This window comes from Ostrinia nubilalis, chromosome 13 (genome assembly GCF_963855985.1).
Source record: "Ostrinia nubilalis chromosome 13, ilOstNubi1.1, whole genome shotgun sequence".
NCBI classification, from domain to species: Eukaryota; Metazoa; Arthropoda; class Insecta; order Lepidoptera; family Crambidae; genus Ostrinia; species Ostrinia nubilalis.
Window position 1 is genome coordinate 8,915,041 of NC_087100.1, and position 20,004 is coordinate 8,935,044.

At 37.0% G+C, this 20,004-nt stretch overlaps 2 protein-coding genes across 2 annotated transcripts; one reads left to right on the plus strand and one right to left on the minus strand.

Annotated features, from left to right (window-relative positions):
• Window positions 1-407: 407 nt before the first annotated feature.
• On the plus strand, window positions 408-6,022 carry LOC135077589 (U3 small nucleolar RNA-associated protein 4 homolog). The gene is made up of 11 exons (XM_063972142.1): window positions 408-585; window positions 668-1,047; window positions 1,131-1,312; window positions 1,497-1,687; window positions 1,913-2,068; window positions 2,166-2,493; window positions 2,726-2,912; window positions 4,025-4,248; window positions 4,608-4,778; window positions 5,662-5,742; window positions 5,848-6,022. The coding sequence occupies exons 1-11, from the start codon at window positions 485-487 to the stop codon at window positions 5,950-5,952; spliced, it is 2,106 nt and encodes a 701-aa protein (XP_063828212.1). The 5' UTR covers window positions 408-484; the 3' UTR covers window positions 5,953-6,022.
• A 76-nt stretch (window positions 6,023-6,098) lies between these two features.
• Window positions 6,099-8,398, minus strand: LOC135077305 (uncharacterized). The gene is made up of 5 exons (XM_063971837.1): window positions 8,316-8,398; window positions 8,048-8,154; window positions 7,644-7,760; window positions 7,007-7,145; window positions 6,099-6,508 (listed from the first exon to the last, which is right to left on the minus strand). The coding sequence occupies exons 1-5, from the start codon at window positions 8,396-8,398 to the stop codon at window positions 6,358-6,360; spliced, it is 597 nt and encodes a 198-aa protein (XP_063827907.1). The 3' UTR covers window positions 6,099-6,357.
• Between the last annotated feature and the right edge of the window lie 11,606 nt (window positions 8,399-20,004).

Sequence of the window (20,004 nt, forward strand, 5' to 3'; positions counted from 1 at the left end):
TAATTCTCTTTTATATACGAACGACCTCTCTATATATAAATGTATCTCTATTTATTTATCTAATAATAATTTAAAGGTTTAGTTTTCCTAATTTCCTATTAACACTTCCTACCAGTTCCTACCTATACTGATCCTAGCCCTAAATTCCGAAATTCCGCTTTTTTATTGACATCCGTTTCCCTACCTTGACATTGGCAAATGCGCAAACCGCGCGAGCCATATAAAAAAAAAAAAAAAAAAAAAAAAAAAAAAAAAAAAAAAAAAGTTTTTTTTTCTTACCGGTAACCACCGGTTATTGTATCGTCATATAGCCGTAGCATTAAAAACGTTTAGAAACTGTGTTTAGAAATACTAATTTTTGAACGGAAATTATCCCACATGGTAAATGATGTCAAATTTGACGTTTGACAGAAAAGCGGGCAACAGCGTGCTTTGCTATGTTTTTATTATTTTTCCATTAAATTATTGTATTAAATAACTAAAAATGGCTAGTAAAATTCATAGGGTGCGGTATTACAACCCTACTCCTCAAATAATTAACAGCATTTCTTACAATAAAACAAGTAAAAACATTGCTGTGGCGAGGTTAGTGTTACTTTTATTATTTCTATTTGCTCTTGTACTTAATTCTAGGTTTGTAATAAAAATACAATATTAAATATTTTAGGGCAGATGCTTCCATTGAAATCTGGGATTTGAACTACGCGCCTTACATGGTGAAATTCATCCCGGGCGTAGAAGATGGATCGGTGGAAGCCCTTGGCTGGGTTAACGATAGACTGTTGTCTACTGGACTTGGCGGTGCGCTGGTGGAGTGGGATCTTGATAAGCTAAATGTCAAACAAACTGTGCTGCTTACTGGATATGCAGCTTGGTGTTTAGACGTGAACTCATCCAACACTTTAGTGGCCGTGGGAACAGAGCAAGGTTATGTCAATTTATACAGTGTTGAAAACGATGAAATTGTGTACAAAAAGCTGTTTGACAAGCAAGAGGGCAGGATAATGTGCTGTAAATTTGATAAAACTGGAAACATACTAATAACAGGTTTGTAAAATATAATGCTTTTTCTGTGGTGTTTTTCATATTCTAGTAGTTCCCTTATTACTTTAACCCATTATTACTTTCAGGATCTATAGACACAATAAGGGTATGGAATGTAGAGACAGGGCATGCCACTAGTCGTATGCTGGCCAGTCGGCGAGGCAAGGAAACCATCGTGTGGTGTTTGGCGGTTCTCTCTGATAACATTGTAGTTTCTGGTGACAGCCATGGTAGACTTACATTTTGGGACAGAAAGTTGGGAGAGCAGGTAATTTTGCATTTTCATCTAGTCATAACAATATTACATGGTGTTATTTTTAAAAATCCTTTTTTCTATAAACTTAATATAGCAGACCATAATACTTACATAGCAATAGCAGACATATTTATGTATAAAATATATGAAACAAATATGTATTGTTGTTATTTTATGGTATTTAAACTTATTTCAGATTGAGTCCTACACTACTCACAAAGCAGACATACTATGTATAGAGGTATCAGAAGACGAAAGCAGTCTGTACTGCAGTGGAGTAGACCCTGTTATTACTAACTTTATCAAAGTAAACAACAACACTAGTAAACATCCCACATTGCAGTGGGTTAAGAATGTCCAAAGGAATATTCATGAACATGATGTTAGGTAAATATTATAAACCTCATAAATATATTTACTCAGTGTGATATGCTTGGTGAACTTTGATAGAGTTTTCTTACAAACATAAGAAAAAAGAATCTATCAGAATTTACACATTACTAAGCCCAATCATTTACTAGTCTTGACATTAGTAATAAAACATAAATTTTATAAACATTTCATTAATTAAATATACTTTTTATTAGGTTTTTATTTTGAATTCTTTTCCAGGGTATTAGCATTGAATGATGACAGACTTGTGTCTGTAGGAGCTGATGGCTACATCACACTTTCCAGTTACCCCCCTAAATGGGTAATGAGGATACCTCCCATGATACCTGGACCTAGATCAGCAGTATGTGCTAAGAAAAAACTTTTACTTTTAAGGTAAGACTACCTACATTCAATTAATTATGTCTTAATTTATTTATTTGGACCAAATTGTGAATGTGAACCCATATTAACAATTGGTTTTTTCCCACAGATATAGTAATCACTTAGAAGTATGGAAACTTGGCTCATATGCCACAACAAACAATGGAAAAGTAGTTTTTTCAAACCAAAGCACAAAAAATGTTGAACAAACAGATAGCAACAGTCAGCTTGAGAAGGACACTCCAATTGCTATTTTAAATAATGCTTATAATCAGAACAACAAAAATAAGAATTTAAAGCTAACAGACAACCCAGTGAAATTGGTTTCAGTTCAGACCAAAGGCAAAAAACAGATTAAATGCTGTGAGCTATCACCAAGTGGAGAGTTCATAGTTTATTCAACAGAAAATACAGTGAGAATGCTGAAATTAGATACTGTAAGTCAACAATTTTAGTTAACAGATTTTCCTGAGATATTTAGTGCACATTAATTAAATATAAGCCTATTTGTTAATCTGTGTATTTATTCACATTATCAACATAAAATACATACTAATTTATTTCAATATTTAGTTAACCACTTCAGATTTACTGATTGTTTAATCTGTCTTAAGTCCTGTCTTGAAAATTAATTCATATTGCTCACTGTGAGTTTGTAACAAATTGTAGGATGAAGATCAACAGAACACGTCACTATCAAAAGTACTGATCAACGGCGTGTCGTCGTCCTGCGACCGCATCGCGTTCACGGAAGACTCCCGTACAATGGCTCTGCACTGCGCGGGCAGTATCCTGGTCTTACAGGTGGACCCACAAGCTGGCGCCACTGTCGTTCAGACGATTTCTACCACCAAGCGTAAGTTAATGATTTTTTAAAGCTAAACTTACCATAAATAGGGTATTTGACCCGAAAAGTACGTCAATTGACCACCAATCAATTGACATACTTTTTAAAACTGTCAAAATGAGACTTATAGATTTTGTATGGCAATACTAGCCTGTGACGTCACTATTTTGTACCATAAACACAGAATAAGTAATAGTACAGGTACAGAAGGATTACTCCGCAAGACGATTTATATAAATGCGAGTCTTGCTGCGACGCGATACAGTGGAATTCAGCTCGCACAGCACTACGTACCTACAATTTTATTCACCTACAAGTTTTGTCTCTTTCTATCGCGTGCCTCTGAACTCTTCTTACGCTGTTAGGGTTGCTGTCTAGTGAAAAAAATAATTAATCTACTTATGTCATGAGGTACGTACCTCATGACACGTATGTATGTAAAGTACGCATTCATTATGGAAAACCTTGGGAGAGGCCTTTGTCCAGCTGTGGACGTCATTTGGCTGAAACGAACGAACGCATTCTGAGCAGTAGTCATGGTAGGTTAGGTTCCTATACTATCCTAAGAATTATTGATTACCTACATGGCCAACATACCTTTCAGCATCTTTGGGAAGCGAAAAAAAAGATAAATCCGGTAGATTTCTTTTCGAATTTAAACACCCGAACGCCGCACAATATTTCTTTCTCTTTATGTCCATTTTTAAATAATACTTCGATCATAGAATTAGGTACTACAACGCACGCCAGCGTCCTGACGCACGGGCGCGCGGGTGACACTCGACTGATATAATACCCGCCGGCGGGGCGCTTCGCTGTAGGTAATTATCGGATGTACCGCGCGGAGTGAGCCAGGCCTGCCATAAATAGGGTATTTGACCCCAAAAGTACGTCAATTGACCACCAATCAATTGACATACTTTTTAAAACTGTCAAAATGAGACTCTTATAGATTTTGTATGGCAATACTAGCCTGTGACGTCACTATTTTGTATTATTGGGGAATGGTGTCAAATACCCTATTAAAGATTTCATATACATATAATTGTTAAAATCATCACAGTCGCATTAGAAAAGTGATTTTTGCTAATAATGTGGTTGATCAACTAATAATCTTGCAGATCTGAAAGCCTCATCAATACTACATCTTCACATATCGAAGAAAACTTCGTCAGGAGCGATATATTTGGTAGCAGCAGACACGCAGGGCGCCATCGCTGTGTGGACAAAAGCGAAGAAGAAATATGAGCATTACGTCACATTGCCGAAGTATAAGTGTGTTCCTTCGGCGCTAACAGTCGACAGTAAACAAGAAAGTCTTGTAGTGGTCTATGTAGATCAAAAGGTGAGTTAATTTAAACACCACATGATTGTTTTTCTAACACTTTAAAGATTTGCTGGAGATAGTATCATGTATAGATTGAAAATATTATAGACCTAAAAATTTAAGGAAAAGTTTGCGCGCTTGATAACTCTTTTATTATTGTTAAAGTAAAGTTGTGTTTGACCAACATTTCACCTGTTGGAAAGTGATGCAAAGTTACAGAGCGAGCACATGTGCTGTCAGTTCGGAAAAACTAGCAAACAGAAACGGTTTTTAGCAGATGGCGTTAGGTATGCTCAATGCGCACGTTACATTACGCCTCGTAACGCCGAAAAAGTTGTAAAAAGAACCCAATTTCACATACTTGCCCTTGCTTTCAGATCGTCGAGTACGAGTTAGTTTCAAAGAAGTTCGCCGAGTGGGTGAATACGGCCCTGCCTCCGGCGTGGCTGTCGCGCGAGGCGGCCGCATCGTCTGTGGCGCCGCACCCCGCCCGAGAGGCGTTGGTCATCGCGGATAACACGTCTCTGTGGGTGCTGGAGAGAAAACAGGTGAGTTGCAAGCAGTTAGAATATTACTGTTATCATAAGTACACCCGCGAACCATTCGTAGTCGCCGAATAGGGTCTCCGTTTTTACGTGAACACAGCCCTACCGCCCGCGTGGCTGTCGCGCGAGGCGGCCGCATCGTCCACGTCCGTGGCGCCGCACCCCGCCCGCGAGGCGTTGGTTATCGCCGATAATACGTCTCTGTGGGTGCTGGAGAGAAAACAGGTGAGTTGCAAGCAGTTAGAATATTACTGTTATCATAAGTACACCCACGAACCATTCGTAGTCGCCGAATAGGGTCTCCGTTTTTACGTGAACACAGCCCTACCGCCCGCGTGGCTGTCGCGCGAGGCGGCCGCGTCGTCCGTGGCGCCGCACCCCGCCCGCGAGGCGTTGGTCATCGCGGATAATACGTCTCTGTGGGTGCTGGAGAGAAAACAGGTGAGTTGCAAGCAGCTCGAATATTACCATTATCATAGATACGCCGAGTAGTGATGCCCGCGAACGATTGGTAGTCGCCGACCACATGTCTATGGGTGCTGGAGAGAAAACTAGTGAGTTGCAGTCTTATTTATTTTTTTAAACAATGGCCCCGTTAACTCGTCGTGGTAAGCTAAATACGCATGTTTTGGTTTTGTTGGTTTGTGCGACGTCAAAGTTTTTTTACGGTACAAAATAATCGCTTGTTGATTGCTCTTAAAAAGTATATCAATTGATTAATGGCATAAAGAGCCTGCTATTTACCGTTTCGCGTGAGACCCATATGAGGTCGTGGGTAAGCTGTATCCATATTTTATCGTACCTTGGTCCAGCTGGCGTTCTACCGTCAATTGATCAATAGTATCCTAGGCGTCTCTTCACAATTTTAAATGTAATTTTTATTCAGTTTCAGGAACCGACAGAGCCAGCATCTAAAAAGAAATCAAACTCGGGCCAAAATGTGGGCTTGAAAATTGTACCCATAAAGGTGAGTTTCCATAATTTGAATCATAATTAAAGTTTGCTAAATCCATATTAATAAATGTATGTGTTAAAATAACAAAAAATGCTTATTTCTGGTATTTCTTTCCAGTACTTGGCTGGTTTCCATTGGGTAGGCGACGACGAGGCAGTGATAGTGGAAGTACTCCCGGAGAACATAGTCTCGCAGCTACCACCAGTGATATCCAGAAAATAATTATAAGGGGAAAAGCTATATTAATGAAAATACTTGTTTGTACACAATAAATCGTTTATTTTACATATGATATTGATTTTCTTTTTCATCGTTTAAATTATCTTATTATTTGCACTAACTACTAAGTCGAAATTCCAATCGTTAATAGCGACTTAATGTATTGAGCTAAGCGTTTTCTGGGATAGAATAGAGATGCTAAAAGGGGAACTTGCTAAAGAACGCCACAAATCGTTACTATATCAAATTCAATAAAGTACACAATTTCATTCTAACTAAAGCAACTATGACCAAATTCAATCAGTTGCCTTGCACAATATTAGTGTGATGGATTTCGATTTCAAAGATAAGGTACCCTAGCTCACAAAAATATTGTTCATGGTTTTAAATCATTCTTTTATGGCTTATTTATGCAGTCTTAAGATTCCTGAAAGCCCTCTCCAAGTTGTCCCTGCTTAGCGTCATGACCTCCAACTGGTGCGGGCGGGACCACATCTCTTCTGGTATCTCGGCCTTCGCTGGTGGAATGTTGTATGAAATAGGATCGCCATCGACGCTCCTGTAACCATTAGAAATCTATAAAAGCCTTAGGTCTTAAATCAACAATACTTAACGATTCCTTTAAAACCTTAGATTAATAAATCTATGTTTAAAACATACAGTTTCACAAAATTAGTGTTTCTATTCACTAAAATTGATAGGAAAATCTTATCAGAAATATTAAATTTCACTTGAAGTACTTAGGTAAATACGGCACATTAAACAAAACACTGATAGACTGGCAGGCTACTCTAAATTTTAAGTTCTATAAAAATTATGAAAAAACATTAGGGGCCATCCATAAAGTACGTCACACGAATTTCATGATTTTTTGACCCCCCCTCCGTCCTTGTCACAGGTGGTCACATTTCTGAGACGTACTTTATGGATGACCCCTTAGTTTAAAAAAACCTCTAAAAATGGTGCAATTTCTCTTCCTGGCACAAACATTTCTTTTTACACAAAAAGAAAAAATGCTTTATATTTTTAACGCTAATTAATTAAAATGTTAAGTTACCCCAAAAACACTAAAGTCTGTTTGTAAGGGTCGTAGATCTGGCCGGGGCGCAGTGGCGGGCGCGTAGGGCTGTCGCGGTCGGTCTTCACCAGCCTACCGTATCTCTCCAAGGGACAGCTCGCTCGACGCCCCACCATAGCTGAAACATTTTCATTTCATTTAAAAAAACAAAAGCACATCTGAAGTTATTCGTCGTCAATATTTCAGCCACACGACGTTCACTGCTGAACATAGGTAATGCTGTATGATTTCCATAGCGACCTTTATCCAGCGCCTTGCTGCTACCTTTATGAGGTCGGTCCACCTTGCGGGTGGACATCCTACTCTGTGTTATCCGGAAGTTTTTCATGCCTATTCGTATTCAGTAAATTGTCACTGTTTAATACTTAATATGTGAAACCAAAGCTGAAAAGCTTTCAGTTGGATCGAAAAATCTACTAAATGCTCGCTGAAACTCGTACGTAGTGCCTTCCGCATGACGTCACTCAAGTTACTCGGGTGTAGTGTGTAGCGTGCAAGTTTTCCATTGAAAGTTAGTAAACTAAACTTTTCTAATTCTAACTGCGACTCGCGATTCCTACCTAGTACTTTTATTCAAGCGTAAAATTTTCACGTCAAACACATTCTTAGATCTTACCCGAAGAAGTAGGAGGAAGTGGTTTTGGTGATGGGTCCACAACGACTGGGTACGTCTTGGGCTCTGGTTTGCAGCTGACAGTGCGAACAGCCTCGCGGTATTCTTCTAAGGACATGCCTAGAATAGAAATAGTTTTTTTATTAGTTAGTCATCACCTAATAACAATAGAAATAAAATAAACTTAGTAATAAAAAAATAAGATTAGGTAATTCAATTGACGCGAACATAAATGCGATGTAATCAGAAGATAAAAGAATAAGTCGTAATAATTCAACGAAAAAATTATGGTTAATTTACTGTAACTAAAATAGGCAGGTAGCTAATGTACTGGAAAGAAAGACGTTAACATTAAAATGATCGTTATCACCAAATCGGCCTTAATAGTCTTCCTCAATAATATTTACCCATTTTCTGAGCTTCCTCCTCTTGTATCTCTCGAATAAAGCTGTAAAAGCCCCATCGTGACTGCCACAGCTTCGCGGCGTCTCTCGTTTTCTTGGTCACCGACCTCCTATAACGCCAACAAAGGATTTACATCTCAAAAATTTAAACAACTCTTGTATATTTATTACTCGAAAAGAGAATGGAGCGCTTTTGTCAGAATTTAATCTAAACATCAAAGGGCCTTCTTGTGAGATAATATCTTGAATTATGGAAGTATACGAGTATTACAGAACTCCTTGAGCCTTGACGGCATCTATGGACGGCTCGCGGCGGCCTCCCACGGCGACGGGCGCTGGGGCCGGAGCTTCCATTTTGACTGTCTTCGATATGGCCAAATTTAAAAATATCTCCACAAAACGAAGGCCTTGAACGTACAAACAATTTCAAAGAATAATAAATAAGCATCAACTCCCCCAGGAAACGGGTTGCTAAGCGTTTTAATCGATCAAGCTAATGCAATTGTAATTTAAGTATTGTACCTACCTAAACATCTTTTAAAAAACTATTTGCCCAAGCAAATTATTCATTTTACTTGCTTTTTATCATTCTGACATTGAGTTCGGAAAGGGTTGCGTGTTTGATGGCCATGCCGGGAGATATTAATGTCTGGTTGCAAACGAACATCTGTCTTTAGTCATTTGCTTATCTACATTTAACTCTTTAACAAAGAACTTCCTTCTATAGATATAAAAACACACACTTCCCGTGTATTTGTTACGTGAATTTTATTTTATTATGTTAATAATAATAGTGTAAGTAGGTAGAAGCGAGATGTTGAGAGGAACGTGGCGAGGAGGAACCTCGAGGAACGAGGCTACGAAGGATTCTACTTTAGCTGTATTCCAAATTAAGTTAAAAAAGTTAGTCAGCAACTCCTCAAATTTTTGGCGGCCTGAGTGATCTCCCAATTAGGTGATCACTCAAGTTTGCCCTGGATAAGTGGAAGGGAAATCCTGATGTGAAACAGGTTAGTTGTTCTGAACTTATACCGTCTGCGTCCTACCTACTCAAATCAAATCGAAGTAAGCAAGCAAAATCCTCACGAAATACGGCAATTCGATGGAGCTACATTATTAATAGAAAGAAAATACCTAGAGCCATATCAAATTAAATGAGGCAGTAGAACTTAATTAAAATTGATTTTACGTCTTCGATTTCAGTGAGCTGAGACGTAATAAAAGCCGTGATAGATAAATTTATTGTAAGAGGAGTATTAAGGAAAGCTATTTTATTTAGTTTTGGAGCCTGGAGTTTGGACCTCGTTTCAATGGCTAATTAATGAAAATGTTACATTCAAGCCGGGGACTTGTTTTTACTTTGAAAATAAGTTCAACATTGAAAAATCGTGCTAAGTTTTTATCAAGATTTAAATTAGGCAGTGTGAAAATTAGGTAGGTACTTCTTACGTACTATTTTGGTCCATGTTCTCTAAGCTGAGGCTGACTGGCCTATTTTCCTACTTCTAGGTAAATGTAAAAACATGATAAAGTCCTTTTTCTTAAGTGTAAGAATGTTGGTTCAGGAAAAAGGGATTAGGGCTGACAAGGACTAGAATACTAGTGAAAACTTTGAAATAGTCATTCATCAGGAAAATCATAATAGGTACACCTACCTACCGAAATAAGAGTCAGGCAAAACCAACTTTAAAAAAATGAAATAAATACTTAGTTATTTATAATATCCACATTACGCATAACATCCACAATTCTAGGTATATCGGTAGGTTGGTAAATAGTAATACTTGGGTTTACAGGTTTATGCTTTAATTTATGCTTCAATTACTATAAAAACATCTTAGTCAATTACCTCCTTATAATCATAACATCAAAAAGTTTTTTTATACAACTTTGACTCAACCCTAATAATAATATGACCTCTTTTTACTACTATTCCAGCCTTTGTTTTCGTCTGCTTTACAGCTCGTCGGTTTCTAGTGAACGATTCGCTTACGTTTATTTTACGTTCATTGTGACCCCAAAACCAGACAGGTTCGAAGATATAGTTATTCTGTATTCTGCAAAGGCAGAGCGCCTACGAAGGGCGACGGAAGGGCAGACGCTAGCCTGAACCTTCAAACAAATAGGTATATTTCATCTACGTTGAAATCGTTTATCATGGTTCAATCGTTTACAGACTTGTTTGCACAATCATGTTAGGTTTTTCTTCCAAAATAGTCTTAAGATTTTCAACTTACTTTTTCAGCCATAAAGCCTGAAAATGTTTTGTATTTTCAGAAAACAGTTTAACGCTATCTTTCAAGTAAAATTGGCAGAGTACTTATTTAGGTACCGATGAAGTTGTGAAAACAAAAGTTATGATTTACCCGACAGATATGCCAGGTATTTGCTAATCATAATACAATAATTTCAAGTTAATACTTGAAACTGCAAAATAGGAATGTATTTTAACGACAGGCACACCGCCACTTAGGGACATGTTACCTACACAATAATACTGAAATGTAATACTGCTGTAAGCTCTACCTGTGTAAGCAAATTATACCTACTGGATTATTTCCCTCAAATGCGAAATAAATGGCGGGCATTAGTGAAATACATTATTTATACAGGCGAGTCCGCCGAACTCCGCCTACGAAAAGAAAATGTATAAGTCGCGTGTTATTTGAAACCATCTCTGGTAGGTCTGAGCTTTACAGTTGCTTGTTGCCACAGTCTGATAAAAACAGCCAGTTCAATTACACCAGCAATACTTGAAAAAGTTGGCCGGCCATTTTCAGGATTATGGTTTACATTTAGCCGTCAATGAGATCAATCGAAGGAGTTAGGGAAGACGTTAGTTCAACTTTTAGGTCTTTATTGCGTAAATCAATGTTACTCAAAGTCACTATAATATACGTACATAATTACTCAAGCTAGAGCAACTAATTAAGCCGTATTAAGTACTAACTGTTTTATTTTGGCTCCGCAGACGACCATTACCGCGAACTTTCATGCCGATCCTAAATCACTTAATCTGCCTAAAAATAATCGTGTCGAATATTTCACGGAATGAACCGACGGTGACGACTTTTACGACCTTGCGATATTTTATCGGTTGCTGTAAAACTTTCTTTTCTGCGCATTAACTGTACTTACATTAAAAGTTTTTAAGAATTACAAGGTCATCTTTCCTGTAAGAGTGGCTTATTATTTCGTACTTAACCCAGTAAGATCTATCAAAACACTTCTGAAGTCATTATGTCGTTGAAACATCCTGAATAATTTAAGTTTTACTTTTCCTAGGAAATCTAAAATAATCATAGGTATAGCTAACTTTCGATTTCATAAAATTCACACTAAGTTACTGTGTGTAAACTATGGAATTTCTACCTTTTCAGCTATTTTTTCATTTGGAACGATTCTTTCGGTAACTACGAGGAAATTCAATTCAGAAAACTTTTTCACACCGACCCCTTTTACGTCCGACTCGTTTTATCCGTTCAAGCTTATTCACATTTGTTCATTATGCCGCGTGACCCAATTTCGTAGATCACGTAAGCTCTGGAGCTGGCTGAAGGGGTCGGGAGTATCGTGGAGGCCTATAAAGTGCTATGTACCTATCTAACCTTCCGCTCGCCCGCCGCCCCCGCGTCTAGACGTCAAGTTATATACCTAGTACATTTATTCGACCTATGCTCACAAATGAGAACAAAGGAGCGGATTACCCATTCAGATAAACTACGGGTGCAAAGGAAAATAAAGTAAGATAGGCTGCTTGATCTTTCAGTGGGTTTTTTAACGGCGAGTTCCATGAATCGGCAGCTTCAGCCAGATTACGGGACATCGGTAAAACTAAAACTTTTAATCAAAGTTGGAATAGGATTAAAGGATATATTTTTCCACTTAATTATTTTTTGACGTTTTAGCATTAACGAGGCAATGACTAACTTGTATGCATAAATCGCTTTGTTTAATCAAAAGCTCGTTGCCAAAGCTTATTTAAAAACTACCTGCGAGTACCTACCTATATGCTTTTTTTTACAACAAAATGTTTTTAAACACTTTATCAATCTCACTTTAAACAAAACTAAAATAAAGTCATGCATTTTTCCATTTTTTTTCAGTCTATGCCACTTTCATTACAGGTGAGATTAAGTTTGTCATTTTATCAAGGACTATTTACTTCGTCATAATCACACAACAATAAATTATACTCAACCACATTATAACATAACATATTTGCATTTGAATGGTAAGAAAGTCATTCAAAACATGAAATACCGAGTCCCAGACAGTGCAGCGCGATTCATTTTTTGGACTTTGAACATTTGACAAATAGCGAGTTTTCCGGTTCCCGACGTGACTGGGTGAGGGGTAGGCCGTCTAGACTGCGCTTTTAGTGTCAGCTCCAAATATAGAAGCGGGACAAGGCTGTAGAATTGGGACTGTTATGTGAGGAATATTGTTACTAAGACGTTATATCGCTATACAGTTTTATATGAAAATTAACTTTTATATCACCTTTAAAGGTGTTTTGCGCCACATACAGGGGGATAAGTAAATACAACATATTAGCATATTAGTTAGTTATCTAACCTCTATAGGTTGTGTTTATTTATCAAATCAAATCAAAAATACTTTATTTAATTTAAAAGAGTATTTTGGCACTCATTTACAAAAAAGGGGGTATCACCCTGTATGATTGTTTTATTTTTATGTCATAAAACGACAAACATCTTACTCATATTTCTTCGTGCTTTATTTGCTTACTAAACAATACGTCAAACGTATCAATTATTAATAATAAGCCTTTAGTTTTCACCTTCATGTAACAAAAGGGTAAAGGGTCTTTAAACGTATAATTATGTGCTTACGTATTTTATAGCAGTGAGTGTACTTTATTAAGTTTACTCTAGCTTTTCGCAATCACACATAGCTATGTACACCTCAACATCAGAAGATTTAATTTACCGCATTATTGCGATATGATAGAGTCCTCCGTGGTTGAGGATTCCGGGTGATGCTCGCTTCCACCTTCGGCCTGATCGTCACTTACCATCAGGTGAGATACAGGCCAAGAGCTTCCTCCTTGTGGAAAAAAAAACTTGTTTGGTATCGGACCAGTGGTTACAAAGATTAACCCTAACGTAGAAACATTTTTTACCTGTATAGGAATATCGTGCTCTATTTTTGTCCTTATCTAAGTATTTGGGTCTGTTAAATCCTTTACACGCGTCGGCTTTATCTAGCGTAATATAAAAGAGAAATATCACACACGAACTTCTAAAAACTGTTTGCCTGTACTGGAATTTGGTAGGTATATTTTCTAAGAATAAGATATTATTATCTGATAAGGGATAAATATAAGTACTTGATAAGTAGACATTTGTAATAGTTGTATGTACTTAATATTTTATGAATTTACTTTGACTTGAATATAATGTGCATTGGACTGATTACAAAATTGGATTGCTATCGGTTTTTTCCTCCTCGTAATGCTGCTGCAACTTCTGTGTAACAGCTTGGCCTTCAATTAAAACTTAATCAACGAAGTCCAAGTTTGTCCGCAAGGAAATGTATTTATTAGTCAACTCATATTAAATGCAAAAGCAAAAATTCTGGGTTTCTGCCATGTTACTTAACTTAGTTACTCCAAAATGCGAAATAACTTGAAAAGAATCTTTCCCCTAAAGGAGACTAAATATTTTCAAATGTCTCTACTTGCCAACCTGGGTGTCCCATAATGTTTTCATACCTGGGACAGTGGGCCACACTAGTCCGTTGTTCCTACTTCTGCGGCGGTAGGCAGTGTAGGCACCCTGCCGACTCGTCTGTCCCAGACGCTACATGACATTAATTAGTGTCTCTTCGTAGCTACGCATCACGCATTCTAATTAGGCAGTTGAACATGTTTCGATGGGTATTTTTTTATGTATACCTAATATACTCGTATTTTATAAAATTAGTCTTATAATAGACAAGTAAAAGTAGCGAGAAAAATGTTACAGAACAAAATAATTAGAATTACCTAGAAATGTACTAGAGTAAATATCTTGCACTTTCGTTGTTACCGCTCTATAACATTGTGGTCTTTGATTAAATGTTGTGGCAATTATTTAAAAATACTTAGCAACAAACAAAATTTCTATTCCATCTAACTAACATTCTCAAGTTGGCCCTAAGCTTAACTGGAGGAGAATGCCGAATGGCATTAAGTTACCTTATATACCGTGATTTACGTACATTAAAGTTTTAAATAAATATACATTTCGCAATAAAATGGATAGGTAATCCCCATTATACCGCCCCTGATTGACAGGTTAATAGTCGATACGTAGCCGAGTCCTTAATAAGTGTCCCCCCGCAGTCACTCCGGGCGAGACGCATGGCTGGCCCCGCCAGACTGGATGCATTTGCTCGTAAAAGGCAACAAGGCCTTCATCTCACCTCCAGACGGTCGGAACGGTTCGTTTGTTGTCCTACTATTATTCACTACGCGTCTAGACAAGATAAATACGATCGCGATTGACTAAATGTCGCTATGCACCGGCTTTAGTGCGCGCATTATCTTAAGCCTACATTCAAATCTAAATGAATGCATTTTCTCTGTAAGCCGCTTGAAATATTCGGAATTATTCATTCGCTACGGTCCGACGACACCTGTTTATCGTATGGGTTGATTTCGCGCTTCTGTTGTGTTTTAGTATAATTTTAAAATTTAGATTTTAGTATAAAATATTTTTCGGAGCTAAGTAGCAGGATGGGTTTCGATTTCTACGTCTGATTTTAAATTTCGTATATTTGTGACTTGACAAACCGTTATGTTTAAAATAATTGTCCCTCGCGGGCGAATTGCTAAGCCGGCCTTAATTAACAAAGTTTGTCTAGGAGTAAAATAGGACGGAATCTAAAAAAAGTTTTCTGGCTCTATAAATGGTTTTCTATTTAGTTATAATAATGTATACCTAAATTCTTTAGTTACATGAATGTAACTTAATAAATACGGCTATAAGTCATAGCTAATGCGTGGTTAATGATGTTTAAAATCTTAATACCCTTTCAATCTTTTCTCTCTCGAAAATAACTAATGGCTCATTTCCATTTAATAGTCTGGGTCATGAAAGGTTATGTTGAATTAGATACTCAGCTGAATTGTATTTTAATTAACAATGAATAGGTATGAAGTGCTTTACTGAAAATTTTATTATCTCTGGCCTAGGTAAGAATTTACATTGAAGGGTTCGTATTAATTACACATAGGTGTTTAAAGCAACTAAGTTGAGTAAACTTAACTAAGTTTCTAATTAAGATTACGTTGTTAAGCTTTACTTTAACAGACTTACTAGTTGTTTGTGCTTTGTTAAACAAATTATTTTGAAACGATTGTTTTTATAATCCTTTGAAAAGTATATTTTCTTAACTTAAATCAGTCTAGTTTTATCACACAATAAAGACATACTTTTATTATGAGCTTATTCTACAAGGTGCATTAATTTAGTTTCACAAACAGATAATATATCATAATTTATTTTTTATTACACTTCTTTGTTTTCTTTCGATCCCAAGAAGAGTGGAACTCTTTACAGAAACTTGATTCGTCTCTACATTCAGATATAAAGGTTTAAAATTGCTCTGAGACTTTGATATTGCTCATTGAAAATTCTTGTAATGTATGTAGATCTATAGGTATATAAAACGATGTCAGCTTTATTTTATCCCAACGGTATTTATTTGGTTTGATTTAAGAATGGATTCCTAATACATTATTGAACTTTTTCCAAATTGAATAACTTTACTGTAAATATTTATCTTGTGGAGTTATAATCCATTATAGAATAGAGTATCAATTTATAATATTAACAAAACATCTAACAAGATTGCCTTTTGTTAATACAGACGATAATCGAAATGTCTCTTCGTTCCAGTTTAAATTACTTGTGTCAACACAGACGACACTCATAGACTTTGTGTAGTTCTCCCTTGTGTAAGCTTAAGCACATGTCATAATCAAAGTAGATCGATATATTAATGTGACTGGTTAGCTGGTGATTAGATGTGCCAGTGTGAGTACAATAAGGTGAATCAACGTGTGTGTGCCGCGTGCATTACGCCGACTTGGTTCACCTCCAGACGGCGTCTTCGCTCCGCTCGGCACGTGTTCTCGGGCGCACTTAGTCTAGTCTAGACGAATTGCATTATGGAAATTTATATACCTAGACGGCTATTTACACAAACCGTATCGAATCCAGCTAAGAATTTCACTACGTAATCCATTTGCAGTGGGCCACATTGAAATTGGTATGCAACGTTGCTAATAGCACAAACAACTGCTGACTGCTCAACAATTTGCATTTGAAAATACTCGTATTACAGTTGAAATGCATTTATGAATTATGCAGTAATGACGTATTTATGTACGTTAATTATTATTGTTGTAATGTTTGTCATCAAAGAAGGTTGATTGCTAATATCAGCATCAACAATTGTTTCACCTGTTGTCGTTTAATAAAGTAGGAATGTACGTACATAATCTAAAAAGCTTTCATGTGAGCTCGACGCCCAACAAAAGGCCATAGGTCAAATTGAGCATTCTCTTTTTTATCAGACGCAGACGGATTTTATTTCAAATTGACCCCTGTGAGGCGCGACAGTGTAATCTTAAATTGGCCAATTGTCTTTTTTTAAAACAAATAAAATTGTTTTTGCAATATTATCTTTTTGTTATTTTGATCGTACGAGTTTTTGAGTAATGTAATGGATAGTAGTTTAAGGATACCTATGAATATGTTTACTGTACTTATAAGTTTCCGTAGAGGCACTTACCTAAATTAATTGAAAATGTGATTTTACAGCGCTTTTGGTAGAGCTTCTGCCGGTGAAGGTAAAGATGGCCTATAATACTTAAGTGCATGATCAAGATTCTTCAGTTAATTATATTTTAAAATGAACTCTTAAATGTGTTACGAATTATATTTTTATCGACGCGTAGCACTTGTACATGGTGTGCTTGTGATAGTCGACCTATTTTGCGGTTTTTCACAAAGATAATAAAGAAAAGAGAGAGTATGAATTAGGTACCCGACCCAGCCATGTTTTATAACTTGGCGTAGCTGGCTGTAGCTCGGGAAGGTGCGCCCTCGGAAATATGTCTCGGTTCCGGCAGGAAGCCGAGCTCTAATAAATTCTGGGCGTGCTGGAAAAGGAATAAGTTTTATACATATTTTCGCGGAGTAAGATAGAAGATTATTTTACTTAATAGTTACCTGAAAATAACTTGTATTTCCAAAACTTCATGAAATGAAGGTATTGTTATTTTGATTAGAAAAATGCGAATCAGTTACAGTTACTTATTCGTAAATTACAATCTTCTAATAAGGTCCGCTTACTCTCTTAACTATAGCAAGTATTCTTTATACTTTCCCAGGCAGACTAATGCAATTTCTACTCATACCACTCATACTCGTATTCGCAGGATAAACAATTCTCTAATTTCATTTGACGCATGTCACAAGCAATTTAATAATGCGATTGTGGGGACGACGAAGGACAAGGGAGCCGTAGGCTCCACGCGTTGAGCGCTGCTCTACGTTTTATCCTTAGACTAATGTTGGGTCATAATAAGGCCTGGTAAGACCTTAGTTATAGCAGTCCCTAAAACTAGTAGGTAATTATGTCCATTATGTTCCTAATAACACTGAAACCATTCTAAGGTCGAAAGGTTCAAATTAGATGTAACGTAGTTCATCCAATCCGAAAGTCATCAAGACTAGAATCACAAAGTTCTTCAAAGTTATAAGTACTATTTTATATACTAAAACTTAGTATTTAGATTTTGAAAAATACTTAGATCCATATGCGTGCATAGTAAAGTTACATTGCAGCCCCTGTTGTTAATACTAATTTCCGAGTTAATGTCTAGAAAAATAGATATAGTTAGATAATTACTGTGGGATGTAGGTAAGCCTGGAGGAAACGCATCCCATCGTCCTATTTCTGCCGCGCAGATTGTCGTAATCGCGCAGACGACGCCGTGCCAACTGTTAGTTACGGCCGCACCGGCCACTTTAAACCTCATCCATTTTAATTTAACAAAAGTGCCGGCCGATAGCGCGGAGGAAGGACTCATATCCGCAGCGGGTCCCAATTGACTCACGCGCCGATAAACCCAATAGCGATTTTGAAATGAACCTGCTGAAACAAAGCGCTTTCATACCAGCATCGCTCACTGATATTGTATTCAAATCAAAACGGTACTTGCTTATAACAAAATATTTACCTATAAACATGACCATCCACACACAACGTATAACTTACCAGATTGTAATACAGTTAGGTATGAGTTTTCAGTGTCAAATTCTGAATAGTAGAATATAAATAGCCTGCTGAAACGATGCGCTTTCATCACAAATCAAAATGGTACTAACTGACAACGAAATACCTATGCACATCGTCCATACACACGCATGTATTGAGATACCCGATATACAATCAGGTATGTTGTTTTCAGTTTCAAATTCTGAATAATAGAGTATCATAAATGTAGAATGATAATTTTGAAATGAACCTGCTGAAACAATGCGCTTTCATGTCACCGCTCACTGATATTGTAGTCTGATCAAAATTGTCGCTACTGACGACTGAAACTGAAACTGCTGCTTACTGCCCTAAACGTCATGTGCACGCATGTTTATCCATTCACCTGTATTGTTAGTCAATCAGTATGTAGTATTCAATTCCCAATGAAAAGCATATAGGGGTCATCCATAAAGTACGTCACACGTAAAGAGAGGGGGAGGGGGTTGACAAAGTGTGACATGGTGTGACAAGGGGTGGGAGGGGTCCTAAGTTTCGTGACATCACATTTCAATTGTTTCAAATATTTGATATAATGTTGATTTCATAAAAAATGGAACGTACGTAACTACTTAATTTAAATGGAAATAAAACTAATTTCGGAACTGCTGTTAATTTAATAATTTTTCGATGTGAAATTGCAAAACATGTGACGTCACACTAGGGAGGGGGGGGTCTCAGAAATGTGACCACCTGTGACAAGGACGGAGGGGGGGTAAAAAATCATGAAATTCGTGTGACGTACTTTATGGATGGCCCCTAATATCGTCTCGATTGTGTGGAACACATCAAAGTTAATGTCACACTTAATTTTTCTATACTATATGTCTAAACACTTGATTAAATTAGCTACCACATTATTTAATATTTGAATAATTAAGTATTATAAGAAATGAAATAGGCACATGAGAGAAACCTTTACGATCTTGTTGAAAAGCGGCGGTTGCTATGCTCGAACAAACGAGGCGTCTGCTTTATACAATCTGGAGGCAAGCGGTTGGTTTGCTGAAGACTTATTTTTAATACCAGTAGTCAGTCTAGACGCCTTGAGTGGCTTTTTATTGTTCCTGTCTGAAGTTTATTGCTTTATGTATTTCAAATATGATAGTTACTCTCGACACGTTTAAACGAACTTTAACGTCCGAAGCGAGACTGATTCGCACTCATTAAGGCTCGCTGGCCTGACTATATTGGATTACTAGCTGTTGCACGCGGCTTTAAAAATGCGTGTATTCGGGTTTTCAATCAATTTTCAACGGATTTTTATACAAATTAATTTATAGCTTTAAAATGTGGAAAAGCATCATTGTAAAACTTTACATTAGGTACTAACGTAATTAGTTAATATCAAGAAGCCTAAGCTACTTCTACTCATATCAGCATGATATGAGTAAGCTATTTCAATAGGGTTATTGAATAATTATTTACACACAATTAGATACAATCAAGATAGTAACGAATCTGTTATTCCTTTATAATTCACGATTTTGTACATGCTAAGTTACGCATACAACAATCCAAGTTCCATTCCGTAATTAAACTAAAAGTTAACCACGTGATTTCCATTCTATCGAGTCCTGAATAATCACCGTACATTACGTAAGGCGCGGGGGGCGCGGCGGGCG

Bases quoted from the DNA above. Each gene is read 5' to 3' on its own strand.
- LOC135077589 (XM_063972142.1), top strand. From the start codon at position 485: ATGGCTAGTAAAATTCATAGGGTGCGGTATTACAACCCTACTCCTCAA. The intron at 1,048-1,130 runs GTTTGTAAAATA...TATTACTTTCAG, and splicing joins TGGAAACATACTAATAACAG to GATCTATAGACACAATAAGG. The intron at 2,069-2,165 runs GTAAGACTACCT...TTTTTCCCACAG, and splicing joins AAAAAACTTTTACTTTTAAG to ATATAGTAATCACTTAGAAG.
- LOC135077305 (XM_063971837.1), bottom strand. From the start codon at position 8,398: ATGGAAGCTCCGGCCCCAGCGCCCGTCGCCGTGGGAGGCCGCCGCGAG. The intron at 7,761-8,047 runs GTAAATATTATT...TTTCTATTCTAG, and splicing joins GGAGGAAGCTCAGAAAATGG to GCATGTCCTTAGAAGAATAC. The intron at 7,146-7,643 runs GTAAGATCTAAG...AAAATGTTTCAG, and splicing joins ACTTCCTCCTACTTCTTCGG to CTATGGTGGGGCGTCGAGCG.